At 39.0% G+C, this 27,561-nt stretch overlaps 2 protein-coding genes across 2 annotated transcripts; both read left to right on the forward strand.

Moving 5' to 3' along the window:
- Positions 1-2,879: 2,879 nt before the first annotated feature.
- LOC109162797 (WEB family protein At1g12150-like) lies at positions 2,880-4,793 on the forward strand. Its single transcript, XM_019311484.1, has 2 exons — positions 2,880-3,293; positions 3,741-4,793. The coding sequence occupies exons 1-2, from the start codon at positions 3,162-3,164 to the stop codon at positions 4,740-4,742; spliced, it is 1,134 nt and encodes a 377-aa protein (XP_019167029.1). The 5' UTR covers positions 2,880-3,161; the 3' UTR covers positions 4,743-4,793.
- A 6,871-nt stretch (positions 4,794-11,664) lies between these two features.
- On the forward strand, positions 11,665-15,266 carry LOC109162796 (DNA excision repair protein ERCC-1). Its single transcript, XM_019311483.1, has 9 exons — positions 11,665-12,004; positions 12,125-12,230; positions 12,688-12,791; positions 13,113-13,212; positions 13,322-13,398; positions 13,686-13,785; positions 13,935-14,006; positions 14,080-14,148; positions 14,758-15,266. The coding sequence occupies exons 1-9, from the start codon at positions 11,739-11,741 to the stop codon at positions 15,061-15,063; spliced, it is 1,200 nt and encodes a 399-aa protein (XP_019167028.1). The 5' UTR covers positions 11,665-11,738; the 3' UTR covers positions 15,064-15,266.
- Positions 15,267-27,561: the final 12,295 nt, after the last annotated feature.

Raw genomic sequence — 27,561 nt, forward strand, 5'->3', positions numbered from 1 at the left:
ACAGGTCCATAGCATAACGATTGAGAACAGAAGCCATGGTTTTGCATATAAAAAAAATGAGACCCATTCCAGATGTGCGTATGTCGGAGGACTCTAATCTTCTAATTCATTTAATTTCCACAATGCTATTTTTCTTCATCTAAGCACGCATTCGAAGATCATAAAAACCTGCATGTTTGTGGCAATCTCCCTTCCTCTCATCCATCTCGATCACACCAAGAATGAATTCATCCACCATCGTAGATGTAGAGAAAGTGGGGAACCGGAAGAGAATATCTCGTAATTTCCTTAATTCACCAAAACGCTATGTATTAAAATACCCTAAATACCCCCAAACTATCTAAAATAAATGAAAATCAGTCCAACAATTTCATAAAAATAGGTTTTAATCTAAACCATTGATCATCTTAAATAAATGGTTATGATAAGTTCCTAGGTTCCTACCTAAAGATGGGTTCCTATATGATTGTTAATCTATATATATATATATATATATATATATATATATATATATATATATATATATATATAAGCATTAATCTGACGCACTTAAAGTACAAAACACATGCACATTAAGGCTATGTTTGGCAAATATAGCTGAAAAACTATAAGCTAGGGGCTTAAAACTAAAGAGCTGTTAAGCTAGCTGTTATGCTTGAAAGTGTTTGGTAAAATTAGCTTTTTGATAAGATGATTAATGTAAAAAAAAAAAAAAAAAAAAAAAAAAAAAAAAAACATCATAAAATTTAAATTAGTTTGTTTACATATTAAAATTTAACATTTTGTCTTCAAAAAAAAAAACATTTTAAAATAAAATTATTAGCATAATCTTGATCTAGCATCCCATAATGAAATAGCAATATTGTTGCGAATCTCCATAATAATAATAATAATAATAATAATAATAATAATAATAATAATAACAATAACAATAACAATAACAATAACAATAACAATAACAATAATAATAATAATAATAATAATAATAATAATAATAATAATAATAATAATAATAATAATAATTGCGGAAGTTGCAGATAAAAGAGGAGAGAAAAGGGTTTTAATTGGGAAGAGTAAATGATGTCATTTCTTTAAAATAATAAGGACAAAGATGGAAAAAAAGTTAGAAAGCTACTAGCTTATTTTGAAGCGTTCCAAAATAAACTGATATTTTAAGCTACGAGCTTATAACTTATTAGTAGCTTAAAATAAGCTATAAGCTCTGCCAAACAGAGTCTTAAGCACACAAACAGAACACCTTAAGAACACAACCCCACGCACGTTAAGCACAAAACTCACGCATGTTAAGCACAAGTCTCACGCACATTAAGCACAAAACTCATGCACCTTAAAGTTTCAACAACAACTCACATTAAGTACATACTCACGCACATTAAGCACAAAACTCACGCACCTTAAGCACAAGACTCACGCACCTTAAGTACAAAACTCACGCATATTAAGTACAAAACTCAGTACACACGCATGCACATTAAGCACAAATCTCACGCACCTTAAGCACAAGACTCACGCACTTTAACTCCTTAAGTACAAAACTCACGCACATTAATCACCCGCACAACTGCACGGGAGACACTTACCTGCACTGGAACTTAATTCTGGTGCGGTTGTGGGGTTAAATCTGAGCCATTGATCTTGTTTAAATCAAGGTCCAGGATTACCAAATTAAAAAAAAAAAAATGCGGTGGCAATTTGGTAATTTTTGCATCTAAGTCAAATTTAAGGTGCGTAAGTTTTGTGATTAAGGTGTGTGAGATTTGTGCTTAATGTGCGTGAGTTTGTGCTTAATGTGCGTGAATTTTGTGCTTAATGTGAGTAGTTATTAAAACTTAAAGTGCGTTGGTTTGTGCTTAAGGTGCGTGAGATTTGTGCTTAATGTGCTTGGATTTTGTGCTTAATGTGTGTGAGTTTGTGCTTAAGGTGGGTGAATTTTGTGCTTAATGTGAGTAGTTGGTAAAATTTAAAGTACGTGAGTTTTGTGCTTAAGGTGCGTGAGATTTGTGCTTAAGGTGCGTGAGATTTGTGCTTAAGGTGCGTGGGTTTTGTGCTTAATGTTTGTGAATTTGTGCTTAATGTGAGTCATTTTAAAATCTTAAGTGTATGAGTTTTGTGCTTAATGTGTTTGTTCTGTGCTTAAGGTGTGTGATTTATGTATTTCTTTTTTATTTGTGTTCTTAAGGTGTTTTGTTTGTGTGCTTAAGGTGAATGGTGATTTGTGTACTAAAATTATATTAAAGAATGAATTGTACTCAAAATAATGGTAATGATTCATAGTTTTAATTATTTATGCTTAATATAGTTACGGATTATATTAATCCATACAAATTTAATAATTAAATTCTTTTCATTTCTACATGCAGTTTCCTTAATTATAATTAATAAAATAAGAAATATAATTAAGAAAACAAATTATAAAATTAACAAAATATGTTTTTATAAATATTTAATTTTTTTTAAATACATACATACATAGAAAAGACTAGTAAAATTTGATAAATGACATAAACTTTGATTCTAGTTATGATACGAAAAATATAGAGCATTTTTTTTAGAGTTATGCCTAATATTCCATAAATAAGACAAGGAAAATGGGTGAAGCTAAACGCATCTGTGCATATATAGTCAATGAAATAATAACAAAACAAAATTTAATTGTTCAGTCTCTTGGACCAATCATTATTACATGAACCATGGTCTACACAATTGTGTGGACCATAAATAAAAAGTATATTTTTAATATATTAAGGGTACATTATTTATGTACGTAAAGTACATTTTTAATATACTAAAGATACATTATTTTATATAATGTACTTTTAGTACAAAAATAATATACCTTCAATACAAAAATGATATACTTTTAATATATTAAAAATATACTTCATATTCCTGGTTGGTCCACAGAATATTTGCCCTCTTGGACGACTCTTCCTAAACGACTAACCTAGAAACAGCTGATAAAACAATGGCCACCACCACGGCATTGTATGAATCTCCACCTAGGAATCTCAGAAATCATTTCTCTCATAATTCTTTAACAATTTCAATCTCCATATAACCCACTACATACACTATGAATCTTCAACTAATTCCAACATCCATTTCATTGGACTGTGCAAAAAAAGAAGACAGTAATACTCATGAAAAGCTTGGATTATTTGGAGGAGAAGTTTAACATGGGGGAAATCATTGATTCAAAGCCCTTTGAATCAGTCCAAGCTGCACTCTCTTTGTTCGGTGACCAGAGGAAAACCAGCCCCAGGAACAAGAATGTAAGTTCAAATTTCTTTTTAATTTGCATATATTTATCTTTTTTTTGGGCGACGACAGAAACTCGCAACCATTATCTGAGAATATGTACTGACTAGACTCTGCCTTATAATACTAATCGTCAAAGGTTCACAATGACGCAAACCACTAAGTTGCTCATGACCGACTCAAACCAAGAATGTCAATATATCGCTCATTAGCTTGAGTTGCCCCTTATCTTAGTTTATAGGTGACAATTTAAATTTATAACAACTAGGGCAAGGATTTTTTATTCTTCCCCTTCCTCCAAAAGGTTGAACCCTAACTCCAAAGGTAATTCAGTGGACCGACAAGGCCAAATGTTCATATACACAAGAAATCTGTTCACTTTGTGCATAATCTCATACTGTCGAGTTTCGAACTTTAATGTCTTCTCCTAAATAATGTCTGACCTAAATCTGCTGAAACAGGAACAAGAGAAAAAGAAAGATCTGGAGACAGTATTGAAAGAATTTGCGAGCCTAAAACTTCAGCTGGAGGCGAAGGATTCAGCGCACAAGCAAGCATTGTTTCGGCTAAGCCAGAACGAGAGCGCAGTGGAGGAGCTTTTAGCACAGATAATGACCTCCGGGTTTGAGAGAGAAGTGTACCTGAACGAGTGCAGATTACACAAGGATCGCGCGGAGGAGCTGGAGTTGAAGATGAAGGAGATGTCAGATCATACAATAATAGAGTCCACAAGGCTCCGGGAACAGCTATCTTGCGCCGTGGCGGAGCTGAGGGCGGCGCAAGGCGAGATATTCCGCCTGGAAACCCAAGCCGTGGCGGCCGGAGACGCAAAAGCCGAGGCGCTGAGACGCGCGGAGACGGCGGAAAAGCAGAACCGGGACCAATCCGGTCACATCACTTCACTGGAGACACAGATCAAACACCTAAAGCACGAAATCAACAGATCCAACGAAGACGATTCAAAAGCCCAGGAAGAGATCGCATTGCTGAGATCAGAGATTCATAAACAGAAATCAAAAACCGCCGAAGCGGAGGCCGCAGAATCTCGAGCCATAAGCGACAAGCTATCCCTAACCCTCGTGCTTGAGCGGTTAGCGTTAGAATCCAAGCAACACAAAATCGCAGAAGAAATCCGTGAGGAACGAGAATCGGATCAGTTGCGGGAACTAGAAAGAGTAAAGAGAGAAGCGGAGAGCGCAATGCAGAAGGTCGGAGAGTTCAGGACGAGGGCGGAGCAAGCCATAAGCAGAGCGGAGGCGGCTGAGAAAGCGAAAGAGAGACTGGAAAGCAGGATAATGAGATGGAGGGAGTTGAAGGAGAAGAGGAAGCAGGCCATAGCAGCCTTGCGTGAGGACTCCATATCTAGAGAAAAGATGAATAAATTTGAGTATGAATATGATAGTCCAGTGAAATCTCCTACAACTGTTCAACCCTTGGGCAAGGTTCTCAAAATAGAATTTTAAGTACACAAACTTTCTACCAAGTAGCTTGTACTTTAAATGTCACATTTGTGGCCATGTATACATAGATAATACATTACAATAAAGTCAGTAGTATTAAAAAAAACTTCATATCTCATGAATGAGATTTATCTAATCTAACTTTGCCTTAGAAATAAATCCTATGAAAAGATTATTTATATGAATTTAACAAGCACAACAATGGCAAAGGATAGAAGGCTAGGTTAGCTTGAGTTGTGTGATACTCATACTATCCTTAAAACTTTATTTGGTACCTCCGTTTGGTGCTAGGAGTGTTGTACCCTAGATTTTCCAAGATAAAATAATGTACCGTTCTAAGTTTGAGCACTCAAACAAAAGAACCCCGCGAACAAGAACACAGTTTTAATCACAGAAAATGAGGAGTAAGAAGAGTAGAGTTTCGAGAGGAAGAAAAACAATATTTTAGTATGTAAAATCATATGTTCAACCAAAACTTATATAAGAGTTGAAGGATTAAATAATATTTAATCATGACATTAAAACTGGTAATAAAATTAGTCATGGTAACCTCCGACGACCATTAACCTAGAAATTAATTCTCAAATTCAAAATTGAAATTAATTCGTAATTAATTCCGTAACATCAGAATTAATACCCAGAACAGTACTCCGAAGAGTGATTCGAATGGTTCGAAACGTGAGTAGTTTGAAAGGTAACTATTCTGAATGGTACCTTCGAAAGATACCCGGAAGGTTACGAGAACTTACCTTTCAGTCAGATGGCCGAATAGTCACTCGCTTTGTGACTATTCGGTCCCCAAGTCCGAGAGGTAGGCACTCGCAAGGTTGAGTGGCCACTACTCAGACAATTGCTAAAACTATTGGAAAATTTTCGAAAAGTTGGCATACCTTTTTCAGGCTCATTCTGAAATTTGATTTGTACCCCCTGCGCGCGAGAGAGAACTTCTATACTATACAATTCAACATCCCTCTAAAACGGTCTTGTATATATAGTTGTGCAAATCTCCTTTTTTAAATGTGGGAGAAAGGCTACTTATAAGCTTTTCCACCTTCATTTTCCAACTCAAATGGGTCTATTTTGAGAATCAATTTTTCATTTACCCATTATCCGTCTTGAGCGTACAATATATCAACCTCTTCGTCTCACTATGAAAAACCCGAATCCACTTAGACCTGACTCAAATCAAAAGTGGACTCCACATATATTTGTACCACAAAATAGCCACTTATAATATTATTTTTATGTTATTTTTTCAACACTTTGGTCCATCCATTCAGCGACAACTCTTTTTTCTTTTTCTTTTTCATTTTGAAAACAATCGAACTTGCATTTCATTAATTTTTTTTTTGGTAACTACAATCTAACATATTTATAGTATCAGCTCATCAATAACTCTTGAAAAAAAAAAAGATTATTGCATATACATAAATTTAAACTTTTAGAATCACCTATTTAAATATTATAGCATGGATGAGAATTCAAATTCTATTCAGTTACCGGTAGATAGGATTACAGAAGTGTATATCACAGTCTACCTCTAAACTCTCCTATCTACTAGGCTATTACATTAGACTTAATCTAATACCACACACATTAACTACTATAGGTTATATAATAATAATAACAATAATTATTAATAACACTCACACACCCCCTCAAGCGGAAGGTTGGTGAGAAACAACATGTAGCTTGTCTCGTAGTGTAGTGAACCTCGGACCTATAAGGGGCTTGGTGAAGATTTCAGCTAGCTGGTCCTTGGTCGATATGAAGTTGACCTTGAAGTCCCCTGTTGCAACTTTGTCACGGACGAAATGATAGTCAATCTCCACATGCTTCGTCATGGCATGGAACACGGGATTAGCACACAAATACGTAGCCCCCAAGTTATCGCACCACAAAGTAGCTGGTTGACCGGTGTGCAGTCCCAGCTCACGCAACAGTGAAACAACCCAAGTAACCTCAGCAGCAACATCGGCAAGGGCTTTATACTCAGCTTCGGTTGAAGAACGGGCCACAGTGCGCTGTTTCCAGGACAGCCAGGAGATAAGATTAGACCCGAGGAAAATAGCATAACCACTCGTGCTCTTCCTGTCAACAAGACACCCAGCCCAGTCAGAGTCCGAATAAGCATGAATAGAGGTAGTAGGTGATGCACTCAGACGTAAACCATAGTGAAGGGTCCCCTTAATATACCGAAGAACCCGCTTAACCATTGCCAAATGGTCGACAGTCGGAGCGTGCATGAACTGGCATAGGCGATTAACTGAAAAGGACAAACCAGGCCGTGTGATAGTGAGATACTGAAGAGCCCCAACAATGCGACGATATTGCGTCGGATTATCAAACAGTTCTGTAGACGGAGTTGCCGAGCGAGTAACCGAAGCCAGAGTAGTCAAGGGTTTACAGTCCACCATTCCAGCCCTAGTAAGCCAATCAGTCATGTAGCGCCGTTGAGACAGAATTATTCCACTAGCAACATCAACAGTTTCAATGCCTAAGAAGAAGCCCGGTTTGCCAAGATCCCGAATTTTAAACACAGTTGCAAGACGACCCAGTAGAGTATCAAGTAGGGAGGTGTTGTTGCTCATCATGATGATGTCATCCACATAGACGAGGAGGAAAACCTGCGACGCCTCTGAAGTGAGGTAGAATAGGGAGACATCCGTTTTAGACGAAGAAAACCCCGCAGATAATAAGAAGTCGTGTAGCCGTTTAAACTAGGCACGAGGAGCTTGCTTTAAACCGTATAGTGAGCGTTGTAGGTGGCAGACGTGATTCGGATGAGTAGGATCTTCATAACCCGGTGGTTGCTTCATGTAAACAGTTTCAGCTCGATGGCCATTTAGGAAGGCATTATGGACATCCAGTTGGCGCAGGACCCATTTGTTTGTGATTGCTAAGGAAAATAGCATACGTACTGTAGTCGGTTTGACAACTGGGCTGAATGTGTCAAAGAAGTCTTCACCTGCCACTTGGTTAAACCCCTTAGCTACCAGGCGTTCCTTATGTCGTTCCACAGCGCCATCTGCAGTACGCTTAGTGCGAAATACCCACTTGCATCCAATTATATTCATGTTAGGATCAGGTGGGACTAGACACCATGTGTTATTGTGCAGTAAGGCGTTGAATTCCTGGTCCATAGCATCCCTCCAGTGAGCGTGTCCAACAGCTTGAGAGTAGCAAGTTGGATCCGCCGTTGTTGTGGTAGTTAGGGCTTGAAATTCCTCAGCATTGCCATGAGTCATGTGCCGTAACCGCATGACATGACCTTGGTCTTGAGGCTGCGCCCGACCCCGACCCCGGCCTCGAAGCCGACCTCGTCTACGAGCCGTAAGATCAGGGGGCTCAATGGCTAAAGGAGGTGACTCATGAGCTAATGGCTCAGGGTCAGGACCAAGAGTAGGAACATGAGTGTACCCAGTACCCTGTATTGGTAATACTGGTGCAGAAGCCCACGACACGGGCTGTAACTCGTCCACTCGTGGTAAACAACCTGTTGCAAAGGGAAACACAGATTCGTCAAAATGAACATGGCGACAGGTATAAGTTTTCCCACTGATTAGATCCATGCACCTATATCCCCTAAAGGATGGTGGGTAACCTAAGAAGACACATGGAGTGGAACGGTACTCGATTTTATTGCGATTGTACGGTCTCAGGTACGGGTAACATTGACACCCAAAGACCTTTAAGAATTGATATGGAGGAAGCTTTCTGTATAGTTTGTAGTAAGGACTTTCAAATTTTATAGCGGAAGGGGGTTGATAATTGATTAAGCACGTTGCGGTCTCAAAGGCAAAATCCCAATATTGTTGTGGGACCGACCCTTGAGCAAGAAGAGCCAAGCCCGTTTCGACAATGTGTCTGTTGCGGCGCTCAACCCTTCCATTTTGTTCGTGCGTATATGCGCAGGATTGTCGGTGATTAATCCCGAGAGTTTCAAAGGTGGTATGCAGTTTGCGATACTCACCCCCTAGATCGGACTGAATGGATTTGATAGAGCGCGAAAACTGTCGCTCTACCAAGAACGAAACAAATTAAACATTTTATAGATGTCTGATTTTACCCTTAATGGATAAAACCAGGTGGAGCGAGAATAATCATCAACGAACAACAAGAAATACCGAAAACCACTAGAAGAGATAATTGGAGCAGGCCCCCAAATATCCGTATAAACTAAATCTAGTACATTTTCGCTAGATTGTTCAATTCTACTCAATGGAAAATGACAAGTCTTGCCAAGATGACAAGCAGTACATGACTCTAAAATAACATTATTTTGCTGAACTGGACAGTGTTTTAGAATTTTATTCTGAACGACACGGTGAGGATGACCAAGCCTGTGATGCCAGATTGTTGGCGTAGCACGAGAAGTGACGAACGCAAAGTGACTCCGGGACACGGGTAACTTGTATAGACCTCCGGAGGTAGGACCTTTAAGCAATATTGCCTTGGTGTTGGAATCCTTCAGAATGAAACAATTGAAGTGAAATTCAAAAAACACACTGTTTTCAGTAGCAAATTTCTAGACAGATAATAATGGCACAGTTAAATTAGGGACATGTAACACATTTGACAGAAACAATTGTTTAGACTCAGATGGGATTGATGCATGGCGAACCCGAGAGATTACTAAACCTGTACCATTCCCAACCCGGAGTGTGTCCGGGACATTGTATTCATTCGAGGCGGTCAGCATGCCTGCATCCGAGGTCGCATGTGCTGTAGCACCCGTATCGGGATACCATGATTCGGGCGGTGGTGCGGTGGACGCCGGCGACTTTCCGGAAACTGCGACATGTGCCTGGGCCGGCGGTTGCATGGTGTATCTTTTGTAGCAATATACCGCAGTGTGCCCCTGAGACCTGCAGATTTGGCACCTCGGCCACCGCGCTGATTGCGCCTACCTCTGCCGCCACGATGGTTCCGGCCGCCTCCGTCACCATGCGGCCCCCTACTACCACGACCATTCTGCTGCTGGCCACGACCGGCGTAGAACGCTGTAGGCGTCGAACCTCCATTGCCTCCGCCAGCGCCGAACTTGTCTGCAAGTATGAAATCGGCAGCCTGCAAATAGTCGGCCAACTGGGGAAGAGAAACCGAGGTGTTGGCGGTGAGGGCAGCGGCGTACGAGCGGTATTCCGGCCGCAATCCACGTAGTATGTACAGGTTCTGCTCGGACATGGTGAGCGGCTGTCCGGCTTGCGCTAGGGCCTCGACCAATAATTCCGCCCGACCGAGATACTCTGTGGGTGTGGCGTTACCTTGTCGAAGGGCCTGGAACTGTCCAAGCAGGTTCAGGCATCTCGCCTGAGTCGTGGAGCCCAATGCCGTGCACACCGAATGCCACACCTCGGCCGCGGTAGCCCGGCCAACCGCAAGGTGGAGGACCTCATCCGACATCGCCGAGATCAACAGGGACAAAATAGATTGATCTTGGCGTACCCACTGCTTATATGCCGGGTTCGGCACCGGAGTGGTCGTTGTCGCATCGGAGCCGGAGTCGCCATCCGTGGTGGTGAGCGTTGCCGGCGGACACGGATGAGTTCCGTCAATGAAACCTTCCAACTCCTAACCTCGTAGGAACGTGATAATCTGAGTCTTCCAGAATAGAAAATTCTGGGAAGTGAGTTTCATCGATATAAAGTGGTGTGCTCCAGCTAACGGGTTTGAGCCAGCCGAGGAAGGGCCATCGGCAGGAACGGGGGTTCTATGTGATGAGTTCGACGACATTGGCGGATAGATGGGATTTTGGGTACGGTGGTGGATGGGTTTCAGATGTGGTGGAGGAGAGAGAAAAGGAATTGGATCGATTAGGCTGATACCAGATGAGAATTCAAACTTTATTCAGTTACCGGTAGATAGGATTACAGAAGTGTATATCAAAGTCTACCTCTAAACTCTCCTATCTGCTAGGCTATTACATTAGACATAATCTAATACCACACATTAACTACTATAGGTTATATAATAATAATAACAATAATTATTAATAACACTCACATCATGGACCTACCATGTATCAACCAAATTATACATGTTATTCATGTTTTAGATTTTCAATTACACTTTTGCTCTTAGATTATATTGCTAAAAATCAGTTTTGTAAAAATTGCGCCTAGGCGCTAGGCGGCCGCCGACTGCTTAGAAATTTGGCGGAATCGCCGTTCTAGACGGTCGGCCGCCTAGGCGCTCTAGGTGTCCTAGGCGGCCTAGGCGCCGAGTAGTTCGTCGTGGACTAGGCGGTCATCTAGGCGCCCTAGGAAGTCGTTTAGGCACCCTAGATGGGATTTTAAATAATTTTTAATTAAAAAAAATCAAACGCCCTAGGCGCTAGGCGCCCCCCAGACACTTAGAGAGCGCCTAGCGATTTTTTCAACCTTGCTAAAAATAAAATACTTCAGTATAAACTTTGGACAATACCCTCTAGACTTCGTTCAAGCACTCATCCTCTTACTTCTTGCTTAATTCATGATGAGTTTCATCTTACCAAGCTACAACATTCGTGTGTGTGCGCACACTAAAATCCATCAATTTTGAGACATTTCCATTAAAGTTGGCCAACCTGTCAACTTGTTAATAAAAAATGTTATATGTACGACTCTCATTAGGAACAGTCTATTAACTTTCTTGGTTTGAGCTAATTAAATATGAGTAGCATAAACTGACTTACCTCTTTGTAACATAAACTGACTTACCTCTTTGTGATCATTTGCTGGCTAAGGTCATAAGACAGAATTTGCGTAATACACATCCAAAAATAGTAATTGCACGTTTCCTTCATCACTCAAAAAAACTAATCGATTTCGTAACCTTATAAATTTTAAGGATACAAAATGAATATTACCCTTGTTCAAGGGTTATAAGTATAATTAACAAAATTCAAATGTTAAAAACCTAAGGGGTCAAGACTCAAGAAGAAACAATCCTTATTATTTGTTGCCCCTTCAGAAGAAATCCAAAACATCCCTTTTCGCCCGCGGTTCATCACTGAAAATGGAAAGCACAGAGCGGGAAGAGCGACCGGCCGGAGAGGACGCCGCCGGGAAGAAGAAGAGCTTCGTGATAAACATCCCTTCGTATCAGGAGGTGATGGAGACCTCTCAGACCAAAACGGTGCCGTCTTCTCTCTTCAACCCTACGACTTCCTTCTCTCAAGCCTTCAATTTCGTCAAGGACTCAGAGTTCTACTCTCAGCCGCCGCCGCCGCCGCCTTCCTCTTCCGCTTCCGCTCCTCCGGCGTCGCAAACCGTCGCTCCAAGGTCTGTTATACACTAGCACGCTGTCCTCTTTGCATTAATACTCAGGCTTCTGTGTAATGCGTAATGGAAATATTGCATTTGTATTTACAATTAAATTGAGGCTAAATTAGGGGTTTTTAGGCCGATTATCCAATCAGAAGCTCCGTCTTTGTCGGCTACGCGGCCATCATCTTCTTCCACCGCTGTTCCTCCGCCGCGAAATGCTATACTTGTAAGCCATAGACAGGTAAGTCTGCAATGAAAGAAATTCGTGAAAATCATACATTAATTCGCATTTAGTAGAAACAAATGAAGTTTCATGCCGGATTCTCTACTAGAAGCTTTAGATTCAAGTGCATTTTCTTGTACAAAATTGTATATTTTACTGTGTTTACTAAATTTGTTAGAAATAAATGAACTTTTAGACTGTTTTTTTCCTACTAAAAACTTTAGATTCAAGTGCTTATGTTATTAGAGGAATAAATGATTATATTTTCCTGTCTATATCTGAATGTGAAATACACTAGAAAGAACCTGCGCTAATCCAAATTTGAAATGCACTAGAGATGAATTGAACATCTACAACAAGAACTGTAACTCGTGTAAATGCCATTATTCATGTTGATCTGTAAAAATAAATGTAAATCGTATTGTCTTGCTTCAGTTTTAGTTAATCTATTCTTTCCATTTCCCCGCACCTGCAGAAGGGAAATCCTATGCTTAAACATATAAGGAATGTTAGATGGGTTTTTGCAGATGTGGTTTCTGACTACCTATTGGGGCAGAATGCTTGTGCCCTATATTTGAGGTTCGAGCTGCTAACTATTTCATTTATATTAACATTTGGCTGGATAAAATAGATGCTTGATTATTGAAATTTGCTTTTCTATATGTTAATATTTGTTTGAGGTTCGAGCTGCTAACTATTTCATTTATATTAACATTTTGGCTGGATAAAATAGATGCTTGATTATTGAAATTTGCTTTTCTATATGTTAATATTTGTTCTCTAAAATTTCATTGTGAAATGAGGAGCATTGTATATGATGAACTTCTGTAATCTTTAATGCTTCATATGCTTCAAAGTTCTGTTTAAATAATTTCATAAACACGTTGTACTTTCATGTAGTCTTCGATATCATCTTCTTCATCCAGACTATTTGTATTTTCGGATAAGAGAGTTGCAGAAGAATTTTAGGCTACGTGTTGTTTTGTGCCATGTTGATGTTGTAAGTTTTCAATCTCTATTTAGACCTTTGGTCTTTTCTCAACATTTCTTACAAGCATTAATATGACTGACTTTCGGCATTTGATGCTCATAATTGCCTTTGATGCCAGGAAGATGTTGTTAAGCCTTTACTTGAAGTTACAAGGACAGCTCTACTTCATGATTGCACTCTATTATGTGCTTGGAGGTACCCTTTTAGTGCCCAATGGATGCAATAGACTCATCCTTCTTGGAGTTTCTTGCTTATCCACTTCTACATAAGTCTCCATTTTCATAATTTGTTTGGTATTTCCAATTTTGATAGTTCTGAAAACAGAAATTCGTCATGAAAATTTGTTCTTTTTTTCATACTAGTTTATAATCCGTATTTCTTTTGAACATATCATTAATCAATGACCTGAGTTCTTGAATATCTAAGGTGATTGAAACTTCATATTCAGAAACTAAGAATGCTCAATTGCTTCTTTCCTTTAGCTTGGAAGAATGTGCACGCTACTTGGAGACAATAAAAGTTTATGAAAACAAGCCTGCTGATTTAATTCAGGGCCAAATGGATACAGACTATCTATCTCGGGTATGTATGCTGTTGATCTCTTGTTCTAGCAATTGCCCTTTTAGCATGACATTGGCTAATCAGTGATTCAATGTTCATAAATTATACATGTCTTTGTAGGTCTGATTTCACTGAATGACACCACTAAATGAATTTCTTGTTTATTGCAGCTGAATCATGCTCTCACATCAATACGGCATGTTAACAAGACAGATGTAGTGACCCTTGGCTCAACATTTGGGGTATGTGTCAATTTTCAATGTGACGTGTTTCTGAAATTATTAGTCGCAATGTGACATGCTTCTTCATTTGCAGTCTCTTTCTAACATCATGGATGCATCCATGGAAGATCTCGCTCGTTGCCCTGGCATAGGGGAGCGCAAGGTTCTTTCTTCTCTGTCTTGCTTTTGTTGGTTTTGTTCTTTTATGGGGAAAAGAGGGCTGTTGTTTTTATCACTTTTCTTTAAATCTATTTACGTGAAATATATAAAGTAAGAGAACAAAATTGTATGTGCCGTTGCCTTTGTAGATAAAATAAGAGAAAATAGATGATTATTTGAGAACATACCAAGTAATGCTTAATGATCAACTTAAGTGTATTAATAGGAATACAAAGAAAAAAATGAAAGTAAAAACAAGCCAAAGGTAAAATGTATTAAAAGAGTAAAAAGCTTTTGTAGCCTAGAAAGTTTGAGACTTCGAGTTATATAGCTGATTCTACATCATGAGAGAAGGATGAATGGAGAGCTGATTGTTCAGAACCATACTGTCTGTCATTTTGCGACATTGATACACAAATGCAACATAAATTTGTTACTCTAACCAGAGTGCACGAGATTAAGTCTAGAGCATGTGCATCTTATCTTTTTTGAGTACTATTGACTGTGTTACAATACAATATCTGTGCATCTTATCTTAATATCTTTTGTCGTCTATTTATTGAAATTCATATAGCTGACAGTTAACACCATGTTGGCATCCAATAATGAGCAGGTAAAACGCCTGTATGACACTTTCCACGAACCTTTCCAGCGTGAAGTGTCTAAACATGCCGTTCCTGAAGCAGCTGCTAATGCAAATACCGGGGCAAGTCCTGCCCCTGAAAGCGAAGAGATCGAGACAGCAGTCAAAGATCCAAACAAGCGCAGAAAGAATGAACCCGACATAACAATCAAGTCAGCACTTTCAGCTGCTTTCGCCAAATATTCTCATAAAGTTGGTAGAAAGACTGATAAATCTCAACACGAAAAGGCCGAAGGGGAAGAAAACAACACCAATCCAGAAATGTTCAACTGTTGACAGGGACCAACCAATTACAAGAAGTTTCAGGGCAGAATAGCAATACAAGAAATGTTCAAAGAAAGTGTACTAAGTTGAGAAATCGAACAGAATTTTTTTGTAGTACAAGAAAAATGTATAGACTGGCAAACCTGTTGATGGTTCATTACAGGAAGCTGCAAGTTAATTATAACTCCAATAGCCAATCCAAAATTTTAAACTAAGATCAGTTACATTGCCGGGGATTTTAGTACATACAACCATTGCTAAAAGGAAAATATAGAAATGAAAGTAATAATTGGCACAAGAAAATGTTTATGTGAACAGCTTAAAGAAAACATTACAAGTTGTTTAGATTAGACATAAATCCATTTTTTGTATATGTGATAGTCTACTTTTAAAGTCCTTTTTATTAGAATATTCGCTTTTAGTCCTAGTATTATTGTGGCATAATCAATTATGGATTTTTTTTTTAAAAAAAAACATAAAAAAAATATAGTGGTTCAACCTACTTTGTATAAAAAAAATAAAAAATAAAAAAAAAGATTGAAATGTCGGTATTTAACGACATTTCAACAATTTTGTTGATGCAAAATTAAAAATGATCATGCCACAATAATTCTAGGACAAATAAAAATGTTCTAATAAAAAAGGACTAAAAGTGAACTATCACCTATAAATCTATAACCAAAAATGAAATTAACTCTTTAGATTCCAAAATTTCAGTATTTTGATGTATTATACATGTATATAAAGACTATCGGGAGAGTATATTTAATGTAGGGGAACTGTATTTTTAACCCCTCAATTGTTCCTTACTTAGTTGTTTTAGTCTTCAACTTTTTACAATAATAATGTACACCTCTAATTATTCAAAAAAAAAATTATAATAGCAACAAAATTATTAAATAATATTAAAATTTTACTTATATATAATCCAATATCTTCTCTTGAGTATTCACATTTAAGACAATTGACTGGTTTTTTATTTGCGCTTTTTAAGAAGGATAATCATGCCAAGCACCTTATACTTAGATGACACCTCTGTGGCTCTCTTTGAGGGAAGGTCACAGGAAATACTACCTTGCAAGTATTGCATGTTTGGTAGTAGGTGTATGACCCTATAATGGGAATAGAGTTTTTTTTTTTTTTTTTTTAAAGACAAAATAAAAAAAAAATTAAGACAATTGATTCTAATATAATAACATCCAAAATATCAATATGAACAAAAAAAAAAAATCAAAATAAAAATCTAAAAGTACTAATTCAGACTTAAAAATTAGATTGTCCATAAAATGAAATGATACGTACCCCTTCTTAATTAAGGAATGAGTTTTTTAATTGAACGGGTAATCAAATCCTATAGTTATGTTTTAAAAAGTTGTCAACCAAACACTAACTATGATTTGAATTCTCATTTCTAATGTGTAAACCCATGAATCAAACACACCCTAAATATGATTTTCATTTTTTTTTTAAATAAAGAAGCTAAGGCTGAAACGTTTACAATAAAGATCGATGGAATTGTCAAACATTCCTTACAGTCAGACATAGAAACAACTTCCCTAGCAATGCTACAGAAAACTTGATTCGTAGACTGTTTCACAAATTTGAAGCCGAATTCTTTGGAGGAACTTAAAGCTTCTTTAATGATTTGGTCAAACATACCCAAGACTGACACTGATTGAATAGTCTCGCACACCACCTGAGTATCTATTTTCATTCTTCTACCCATTGACAATATCTCCATCGGCCTGAACTGCATATCATAGTTCAGAGGAGTCTCTTTTTCATTGTTATGTTTGTCACCCAGGATGAGATTCACATACGCCATGACCAGTTTTATCGTTTCACGCTATATGAAAAAGAACTCGCCAAGTAAACGAGAGGAAGAAACTCATCAAAACAACCAGCGGAAAAACACATAAACTGCAAACAAAATTAAATCAATAAAACAAAGCAAAGGGAAAATACAATGCGAAAATAAGGGAGTAACGACTGGTAAGGTGGAGATGGAGGGGGTGGGGTAATGCGTAACCGAATAATGGAAGAGAAGACAGTGAAGGCAGAGAAGACAATAAAGGCAGACGCCGTTTGTGGTGGAAATGAAGATTGGGGAAGACGATCGGACGCCGCTTCCGATCCGCTTGTTTCACGGAGGCGGCGGCCGTGGATAAACTTTATATGATTTTCATTTTTTAAAATTACTTTTTAAGTATGGGATGACATTCGTATAGTATCTCTTCAAAATAATATATTTTATTTCGAAGTTCAAATTTAAGCCATTTGCCCTTTGAAAGGGGTGTGACTTTCAATCATGCATTGCTCTACAAAGCAGGAATTTATTATTATTATTATTATTATTATTATTATTATTATTATTATTATTATTATTATTATTATTATTATTATTATATTTAAAATTTATATTCTGTATTTTTATATTTACTTTAAATAAAAATTGTATAATTTTTTGTTTAATTTTTATTTTTGATATAGTGCAAATTGGTTTAAAATGATTTTAAGTAACGTATTAATAAATAATTGCACAATTTAAATTTATGAAGTTGTTTCTTTGATCTATAAAATGTAATTTTATGTAAATCAAATTGTTACGTAATACGAATCTTTTTTTAAAATTTTTACCCAATAAAGTTGTTTTCAAATATTTACATGAATTGTTTCATTTCAAATTTTTAAAAATAGTTTTACATAATTTGAATTTCTATTATCATTATTTATAATATTTGAATATAATTTATATATTGATAAAAGAGAATAATCGTGAAAAAATGTTAATTTTATTAATGAAAGAAAATAATTTTTTAGGTGATATAAATGTAGAATCATTTTTGTAAGTAAGTTGAAATTACATTAATGAAGAGAAAAATAGAGGTGAATTACAACTTGATAATAATAACACAATGGGAGCATAAAAAATTACAGAGATGTGAATAGTCTTAAAACTCACTTTTTGTATAAGGGAATCCAAATGGAAAATACGGAGACAGATTATTTTTTTAAAAGATAAAAGATGCATTTGGTAAATAGTTATTACCTGAATGGTTACTTGCTTTGATTAGTTGATTGTAGAACACTATATGGTTATCAAAATGACTTTCTCAAAAAACTTATCGAAAAAGTTGCTTTGAGTAACTTTTTGAATTTTAACGTTTTAGAGCAATAAGTTGTTACAAAAAGCTAATTAATCAAATACTTATATTGATTGTTTAACCAAGTCAAACAACTAAGTGATCAAATAAGTCAAAGTTAACTGATAAGTTAACTATGTTACCAAACAGGGCCATTCTCATTCACAATGCAATTTTTTTTTATTATTATAACAAAAGAAGGGGATACTCACAATCACATATACAAATCTACGTCTGCACCGAGGCTCGAACCTTAGACTTTCAACTCCACAATGCAAATTTGATACGGAGTATTTTTTTATTAAAAAATTAACATTATTTTTTGTAATAATATTTTTATATTTTCATTTCAAATGTAAAAATAAACCGTCAGTTTATTTTATTAAAGTTCATTATTAAATAATTCCCTTGTTTGAATCAAACTCGATTTAGTAGCCAACTGTTTAGCTCATGATGGATGGATCATGGATGTATACTTTTCTTTTGTTGATTTTAAAATTTTATGAGCCAATCACATATATAGTGAAGGGTCTACCTATTCTTGATTAAAAGGTAGGGCCCATCACTTTGGATTTGTCAATGACTTCTTCATATAAAATAAATTAAAAGAGATTGCCCAACTTCCATTGGATGGAAAATTATATTACATGGTTCATATGGTAATATAGCTCACGAACAAATGTATATTTTTAATATATTGAATATATATTTTTTAATAATAGATAATTTTATTGGAACCGAGTTCAGCATAAATCGGATATTATAATACAAAATGAAGTAAGAAATAATAGTATTATTAGTTCGAGATACTGGCCCAAAACGGCAAACATAAACCGAATATGATAATAAAGAATTGGGTAGGAAATAGTAGTATTATTAGCTGAAGATATTGGTCCAAAACGACAACCTAAATAATACAAGCTATGACCCACAGGCGGCGCCAATGTTGAATTTACGGCTTATGGACAGCCGATCGACGGACCAACACTACCGTAAAATACTAAGTGAAAGAGAAAACATATGTGAAAATAATAAGACAGAGTAACGGTGCTTCTATTGAAAATTGGATCCCCCACAATGTAACCTCAGGAGGGTATTTTTACAAGGAATATGGCCTTGAAGAAGGCAAGAAGAGAAGAATTAACTAAAATAGACTTAGGAAAGCTTCTAAAAATGTTGAAGTAACTTCCTTATGTGAGAAAAGGAAGTTACTTTGCGCACACGGAAAAAATCTCCGCTAAATCTGCCCTTAATTGCATCTGGAGTGCGCACTCGGTTAGGGACACGTCGACTGCCTAGCTTGGTCGCCCAACCAAGCCGACTAGGGGGCCGCCTAAGTGCTATGCAATCATAAGAACAATAGAGATCTCCTCCTCCGAACTGCTAAGTGTCGTACGCGCCTCTTCCTGACTGCCTACATTGTTCCCCGTTGAGCACCCGTCTAGGGGGTATCTATCATCTATCACTTTTAAGGTCTTTAAAAGTCTACAAAAATCAGGATTGAATACACCCGCTAAGTTCATTTATATAACTTTGTTTTCAATTAGATTCCTAAACCTATTTCCAAAAAAAAAAAAAAAAAAAAAGATTCCTAAAACTATTAATATCTGTTCATACATATTTTCTCAACCTACTAAAGCACAAAGAACTAATACTCCATACTGAGGTTTGAACTTGAAACCCCTCATTTGAGGGGTCACAATTATGTTGCTCAACCACAAGGCCTTTAGCAAAATGTGTCTAATCTAAAACACATAAATGTCGTTTTTCTCTATAATTTTGTGCACATCAGTGTGAGAATAATGTGACGATTTATATCATGGACCAGTGTTCACATAACATTATAGACCATGGATCGAAACGATGAGGTACAGAAGTCGTACTAGTAAAGTTCAAAATTCCATAACAGAAGATACAAAAAATCACAACACAAGACACATACACGTACATGTTATATATTTACTTATTTTTCAAATATGATTTAAGTACATAATTTGTATTCATACGCACAGAATTTCACAATACAAGATATAGAAATTAATAACATAAGACACAATTACTAATTTGTTTAAGGTACAAAATTTTATAACACAAGACAAAAAAACTCACAATATAAGATACATGCATATACATTAAGATCCACAGAAGTGTGAACCTTGATCCATGATATAAGGATTGGAATGATGTGGAGACGGCAACAATAAGTGAGGAAGTGAGGAACCAAGTCTGTTATATTCTTCTCTCAAAAGGTTGAATTCCCAACTTCGGCCTAACAGAGCATTTGGGATGATGTAAATCACGGTGATTCAATGTTCAATAGACATGACCAAACGTCGGTGTGCACAAAAGATATGTTCACTTTGAACATAATTCCTACATAGTCGTTGCTAAAATTCGAATCTTAAACTCTTCTCCTAAATATTATTTACTGAATCAGTGAGCTAAACATGTGCCGTCCAAATCTGTTATATTGGACAGCTGAGGTGGCCCGGAGAAGTAAAAATGTCATTTTCATAAGAAAAAAACATGGCCTGCTTTACTCAATCCATAAATAAAGCCGTACGGAGTATAATTTATTCCTTCCTTACTTAAAATAAAGATATTTTATAGAAACAACACTTTTACTAAAAGCAGCATTAGCCAGTAGGTATAGAATTTGGAGTTAGACGCACTTATTTCAACATCATTTTTTGAGCCTGAAGTATTCACCGACGATTAGGGGTAAACAAATCATAAAAAAAAAATTGGATTCGTGATTCGAATTCGAATATGTGGATTCAAATTTAAATATTTCGAATATGAATTTGAATTCGAATATTTTTTTCAATTTAAATTTTTTTCGAATACGAATATGAATTATAGTGTATATGATTCGAATATATTCGAATATATATATATATATATATATATATATATATATATATAAAATATTTTATGATATTTAAATATTAATTTTTATTACATTTTATTTTAATTTATTGGAGAATTTTGTAAAAATTAAAGTTAGACATTTCGAATTCGAATATTCGAGTCGAATCGAATATATTTGAATAAACTGGTCGAATCGAATACGAATCAATTTTGAGATTCGAATATTAAACGAATACGAATACAAATATTCGAATATATAGTCGAATTCGAATCAAATAGCGAGATATTTGACTCGATTCGATTCGTTTACACCCCTACCGACGAATACATTGACTAATTCCCTCGCTAAATTGTAGGTACCTTTAAAGGTGGGATAGCTAGTCGAGAAATTTAAGATTGTCTCATATCATGATGCATCAACTCTTCTCCATTACTCAAATTAGTATCAAAAGAGTTACGACCCAATAGGGCTATTAACGAACCGAACATAAACGAACGGACGTTGTTCGTGTTCGTTTGTTAAGAATTTTGGAATGTTCGTGTTCGTGTTCGTTTGTTAAGCTTTTTAAAAATCCTGTTCGTGTTCGTTTGTTAAGCGTTCACTAGTGTTCGTTAACGTTCGCGAACACGTTCACGAACGTGTTCGTTTACGTTAACGAACATGTTCGCGAACGTGTTTGTTAATGTTCGCGAACACGGTCACGAACGTGTTTGATAACGTTAACAAACACGTTCACAAACATGTTCGTTAACAAGCACGTTCACGAACATGTTCGTTTACGTTCATGAACACATTCGTGAACCTTTAATAATCAAACACTTGCACATGTTCATGATCACAATTCGTTCGTGAACAACAAAAAATCTACGTTCAAGAAAAAATCAACGTTCATGATCATAAAATATAATCTATGTACATATATATATGTTTGTGAATATTATTAAACGAACACTAAACGAGCTTATTCACGAACATTATTAAACGAACACAAACGAGCTTGTTCACGAACATTATTAAACGAACACAAACGAGCTTGTTCACGAACATTTTTAAACGAACACAAACGAGCTTGTTCACGATCTCTTAGCAAACGAGCATACAACTGTTCAAGCTCTGTTCGTTTATTAACTGAGCTCTAAATTTTTTTTGTTAATGGTTCGTTTACCTTAACAAACGAACATAAACGAACGCTTATCGAACACGAACACGAGTAGTTTGCCGAAAGCTCTGTTCGCTAACACCCCTCGACCCAAATATCCCATTGAATAATATCAACGTTCTAGTTCTTTTTTATATGAGATATATATAAGTACGTGTTGGATGGAGGTCAGTAAAGGGCCAAATTCACTAGTTGGTGGCTAAGGAGATTGTTGGGTAGATGTCAGTGAAGAATCAAGCTAAGTCCAACACTGTCTCTCGAAAATGTGATGAGAGTTTAATAAAGTTGTATCTTAGCTACTAGCTATAACTTTTGGCGTAATCGTAAGCGCTTGATCCTATAACTTTTTTTTTTCTCTCGCCGTATTCGCGAGTTCATTAGGGTTTCCGAGGGTTTTTTGCGGTTTTCGCTGTGACGATAAGCTGTTCGCCGGTGATAGACGATGGAAGCTGATGACGTTGCCAACCAGTGTGCGGGCCTGACTCTAGCAGACGTAGATGATGATGGAAGTTTCATGCAGATCGCAGATGAGACCATCGACCCGGTTGTGGAAGAAGACTGCTTCTATGCGGTGGGGAGGCTAATAACAACCATGTCAGTACGTTTTGCTTTCTTTCAAGATACAATGGCTGGGGTGTGGCAGCCTGCTATGGGGGTTAATATGCGTGAACTAGAGCCACGGAAGTTCTTGTTCCGTTTCTATCATGAGGGGGACCGAAGTCGGATATTGAGTGAGGGTCCATGGGCATATGAGCAGAGTTTGTTGGTGATGAAGGAGGTGCCGTCCGGGGTTGATGCGGAGTCGGTAGCCCTAACTCATGCTGAGTTTTGGGTTCAGATTCATGCACTGCCAGTTGGTTTTCGGTCGGGGGCAATTGGCTCGTTTTTGGGCTCGGTTGTCCAAACGGACTCACGTAATTTTGATGGTTCGATACGAATGTTCTTCCGTGTTCGGGTCTCCATTGATGTGTATAAACCGCTTAAGAAGCAGATGAGATTGAAGAAGGGTGGTGCAAGATGGGTTGTGGTGGATTTTCGGTACGAGAGGCTACCCACTTTTTGTTTTCTGTGTGGGGTGATTGGGCATGGGGACAGGTTCTGCCATCTAGCGTTGGGGCGGGAGCAGCCGATTATGGACAATCCTTATGGGGCCTGGCTCAGGGCGGGGACGAGGAGAGCTACGCCGACGCAGAATCAACGTTGGATCCCTCCGCAAGTTGCTGCTGAGAGGAAGCACTGGAAGTCGCCGGCAATGGGGGGTGTGGCCAGTTTTGGTGTGGAGAGTGACAGACGAGATGGGGAGGCTGTGGTGGAAAAGGGGGATGGAGGCAGTGTTGGGGGCGGTGGTGGGGTTCTGTACTGGAAAAAGAGGTTGGGGGCGGTGGTGGGGGTTCTGTACTGGAAAAAGAGGTTGGTGGCAGTGAGGGGGGAAGGAGGGAGGGTGGCAGTGTGGTTGGCGAGGTTAGGAGCAGTGTTGTGGTGAGGGAGGATGATGGCAGTATGGAGGGTGGGGTTGGGGACAGTGTTGGGGTGAGGGGGGATGGTGGCTGTGTTGTGGTTGGGGAGCAGAAACGGAGGCGGGTGGAGGAGGTTGTGTCGTAGACGGTTTCGGGTATGGACTGTGATGCTACGGTTTCAAAAAACGGCTTGGAGGCGGGTCTGCACTAATTATGAGTCTATTATCATGGAATTGTCGGGGGCTTGGCAACCCTACAGCGATTCGTGTACTAGCGGACTTGGTCCGTTCTAAGAGGCCGTGTGTGCTTTTTCTTGTTGAGACGTTTGTTGATAGGCACCGGATGGAGGAGGTGCGTGTACAGTTGCGGTATGATAGTGTGTTTGCTGTGGATTCGGATGGACATAGTGGGGGATTGGCGGTTTTGTGGATGAATACGGTGGAGTTGAGGGTAACGGGCTATTCTACTAATCATGTGGACGCGGAGGTTGAGTTGGATGTTGGGAGTCCGAAATGGCGTTTAACGGGGTATTATGGATATCCGGAACGAACCCGACGTAGGGAGGCCTGGCAGATGTTACGCACGCTATCGGGGCGGAGTCAGTTGCCTTGGTTGGTCGTAGGCGACTTTAATGATCTTTTGGACCAGTCAGAGAAATGGGGGCGTGTGCCTCACCCGGAGTGGCAGATTAATGGGTTTAGAGCGGCGGTGGAAGATTGTGGTCTGCATGATGTGCCTTTTAGTGGAAATCAGTTCACGTGGGTGAAGTCCAGGGGAACTGATCATATGATTGAGGAGAAGTTGGATCGTGTCCTTGCATCTGATGATTGGCTTATTCTATTTGAGGGTGTACGGGCGCAATCTTTAGTTATCCCTTACAGTGATCACTCGCCGTTGTTAGTGACTCCAGTTGTGTTACCCGGGGTTCGTAGACGGTCACGGTTTTGCTTTGATAATATGTGGCTACGGGAGGATGTGTGCCGAGAGATTGTGGTGCAGAGTTGGACCCGGTTTGCGGGTTTGGATACTATCTCTAGAATCGGTATGTGTGTCACGGATATTAGCCGGTGGGGTCGTCAGTATAATAAAGAGTTCCAGCGGAGGATAGACCGATGTAAGAGCCAGATGGAAAGGTTGTGTATGCGGCGAGATGGGTATGGTATGAGAGGTTATGCAGCTGCACAGAAGGAGCATTTGTTTTTGCTAGAACAACAGAGTTTGTACTGGAAGCAGCTGGCGAAAGAGCACTGGTATAAGGGGGCGATGTGAATAGTAGATTCTTTCATAATTCGGTAAAGGCCCGCCGGTGGAGGAATAAGGTGGTGAGGTTGCAGGATGGGGAGGGTAATTGGGTTGAAGGGGAGGAACAGTTAGGAGGGTTGATGGTGGCTTATTTTGAGGAGTTGTTTTCGCCGGACTACGGGGATGTGCAGGAGGTGATTGATGTTATTACAAAAAGGGTTTCTGATGTGGATAATGCGGGGTTGTTAACGCCGCTGAGTATGAACGAGGTTCGTGAAGCAGCTTTTCAAATGCATCCTGATAAATCGCCTGGTCCTGATGGGTTTGGCCCGGGGTTTTTCCAGCACTACTGGGATATCGTTGGAGGAGAAGTGTGGTTATTTTGTAAGCAGTTTCTTGAGACTGCAAAACTACCACAGAGGGCAACTGAGACTTTTATTGTGTTGGTACCTAAGAAGCCGAGTCTGGTGACTATGAAGGATCTTCGCCCTATAGCTCTGTGCAACGTGGTGTATAAAATCGCGGCAAAGGTATGTGCTAACAGATTGAAACATATGTTGCATAAATTGATTTCCAGTGCACAGAGTGCTTTTATTCCGGGGAGGCTAATCTCGGATAACATAATGCTGGCATATGAGGTGCACCACTACCTGAAGAGGAAAACGCAGGGGCAGAATGGTGTCGTGGTGCTGAAATTGGATATGTCCAAAGCTTATGATAGGGTTGAGTGGTTGTATCTGGAGGCTGTAATGCTGAAAATGGGATTTGCTAAGCAGTGGGTCGATTTAATGATAGAGACGGTTACATCTGTGCGTTATATTGTGCTGCATGAGCACCGGCAGTTGGGGCCTATATTACCAGGAAGGGGACTTCGTCAGGGGGACCCGCTTTCACCCTACTTGTTTCTGTTTGTAACCGAGGGGCTCAGTGCATTGTTGGACAAGAGAATGGCTTGGGGTGTGTTGCATGGTGTCACAGTTGCTAGAGGTGCCCCGGCGATCTCTCATCTTCTATTTGCTGATGACTGCTTCTTGTTTCATCGGGCGAATATGGATGAGAGTGTGCAGATGAGGTATGTTCTGGATACTTATTCTAAGGCTTCGGGCCAATGGGTTAATTATGACAAGTCCATTGCGTGTTTTAGTGCAAATGTTCAGCAGAATGTGCGGAATGAGGTGGTGGAGGTACTGGGGGTGGAGGAAGGGGTTACGAGTGGAAGGTATTTAGGGCTACCATCCCTAATTGGCAGGAGAAAGAAGGAGATTTTGGGTTTCATCAAAGACCGAATACTTGCTAAGATTAGATCGTGGAGTGCAAAGTTTCTATCGAGAGCAGGTAGGGAAGTCCTGTTGAAGAATGTGATTCAGGCAATGCCCACCTTTGCAATGATGATTTTCTTGTTACCCGTGGGGCTGTGTCGCGAGATTGAGACGTTGATGAATCAGTATTGGTGGACTGACAGTGTAGGAGGGGGCCGGGGCATCCGGTGGCGCTCTTGGGAGGGGTTGTGTAAGCTGAAAGTTTGTGGTGGTTTGGGGTATCGGAAATTGCATGAGATGAATAAAGCGTTGCTTGGGAAGCAGGCTTGGCGTTTGGTAACCAGGCCACATTCTTTGGTGGCTCGGGTTTACAAAGCGCGTTACTACCCGAGGTGTGGTTTCTTTGATGCAATAGAGGGTAGTAATCCCTTTTACATTTGGAAGGGTATTGTGGCGGTACAAGGGGTGTTGAGGGAGGGGTGTAGAAGGGTCGTTGGAAATAGGGCGGACACGATAATTGGTTTGGATCCCTGGTTGCCAGATGACAACAACCCATATGTGGAAACAGAGTTTCACCAATCTGTCTTCGGTGCTCGGGTAACGTCTTTGTTGAATGACCAAGGTACGGGATGAGATTTTGATTGTGTTAATGATATTTTTAATTCCCGTGATGCAAGATTGATTATGAATATTCCGGTTAGTTGGCGCAGGCCTGTTGATCGTTGGACTTGGCATTGGGATCCGAAGGGGATGTACTCGGTCAAGTCATGCTACAAACGGATTACCATGGTTGCTTCGGATATTCGGCCATGGTCACGTATATGGAGTTTAAATGTTCCCCCTAAGGTAAAATGTTTTTGTTGGCAACTGGCTTCTGAGTTTCTTCCCACACGTGATGCATTGGCAGTGAAAAGGGTAGCTTGTTCACTTGATTGTCATATGTGTAGGCTTGCGGCCGAATCTGCGATCCATCTTTTTGTCAACTGTGCGGAGGCCAGGCGGGTTTGGAACCTAGTGGGTGTGCCACAGCTGAATGCTTATGCAGGTGATAATATCTCTGATTGGTTTTTTTGGTGTGTTAGTAAGTTGTGTGCTGACTCTTTGCCAAGGTTTGTAATGGTATGTTGGGGATTGTGGACAAGCAGGAATGATTGTGTCTGGAAGGGCAGTGTGCATAATTCAGCCTTGGTGGTGCAGCGTGCCCTAGACTTTCTGGAAGGGTGGCGTGGGGCGAATCAGGAACACCGGGTGAATGGGGTGGTGGGCGCTGTGCACTGGAAGAAGCCGCGGATGGGCAGGTATAAAATTAATACGGATGTTTCTATGCGGCAGGAAGAAAGACGGATGGGGTTGGGTTGGGTGCTGCGTGATGATAATG

Source organism: Ipomoea nil, unplaced genomic scaffold (genome assembly GCF_001879475.1).
Source record: "Ipomoea nil cultivar Tokyo-kokei standard unplaced genomic scaffold, Asagao_1.1 scaffold2957, whole genome shotgun sequence".
NCBI lineage: Eukaryota > Viridiplantae > Streptophyta > Magnoliopsida > Solanales > Convolvulaceae > Ipomoea > Ipomoea nil.

Coding starts and splice junctions, on each gene's coding strand:
- LOC109162796 (XM_019311483.1), top strand. CDS start 11,739: ATGGAAAGCACAGAGCGGGAAGAGCGACCGGCCGGAGAGGACGCCGCC. Junction 13,786..13,934: donor ATACAGACTATCTATCTCGG/GTATGTATGCTG, acceptor TGTTTATTGCAG/CTGAATCATGCTCTCACATC. Junction 14,007..14,079: donor CCCTTGGCTCAACATTTGGG/GTATGTGTCAAT, acceptor CTTCATTTGCAG/TCTCTTTCTAACATCATGGA.
- LOC109162797 (XM_019311484.1), top strand. CDS start 3,162: ATGAAAAGCTTGGATTATTTGGAGGAGAAGTTTAACATGGGGGAAATC. Junction 3,294..3,740: donor CCAGCCCCAGGAACAAGAAT/GTAAGTTCAAAT, acceptor CTGCTGAAACAG/GAACAAGAGAAAAAGAAAGA.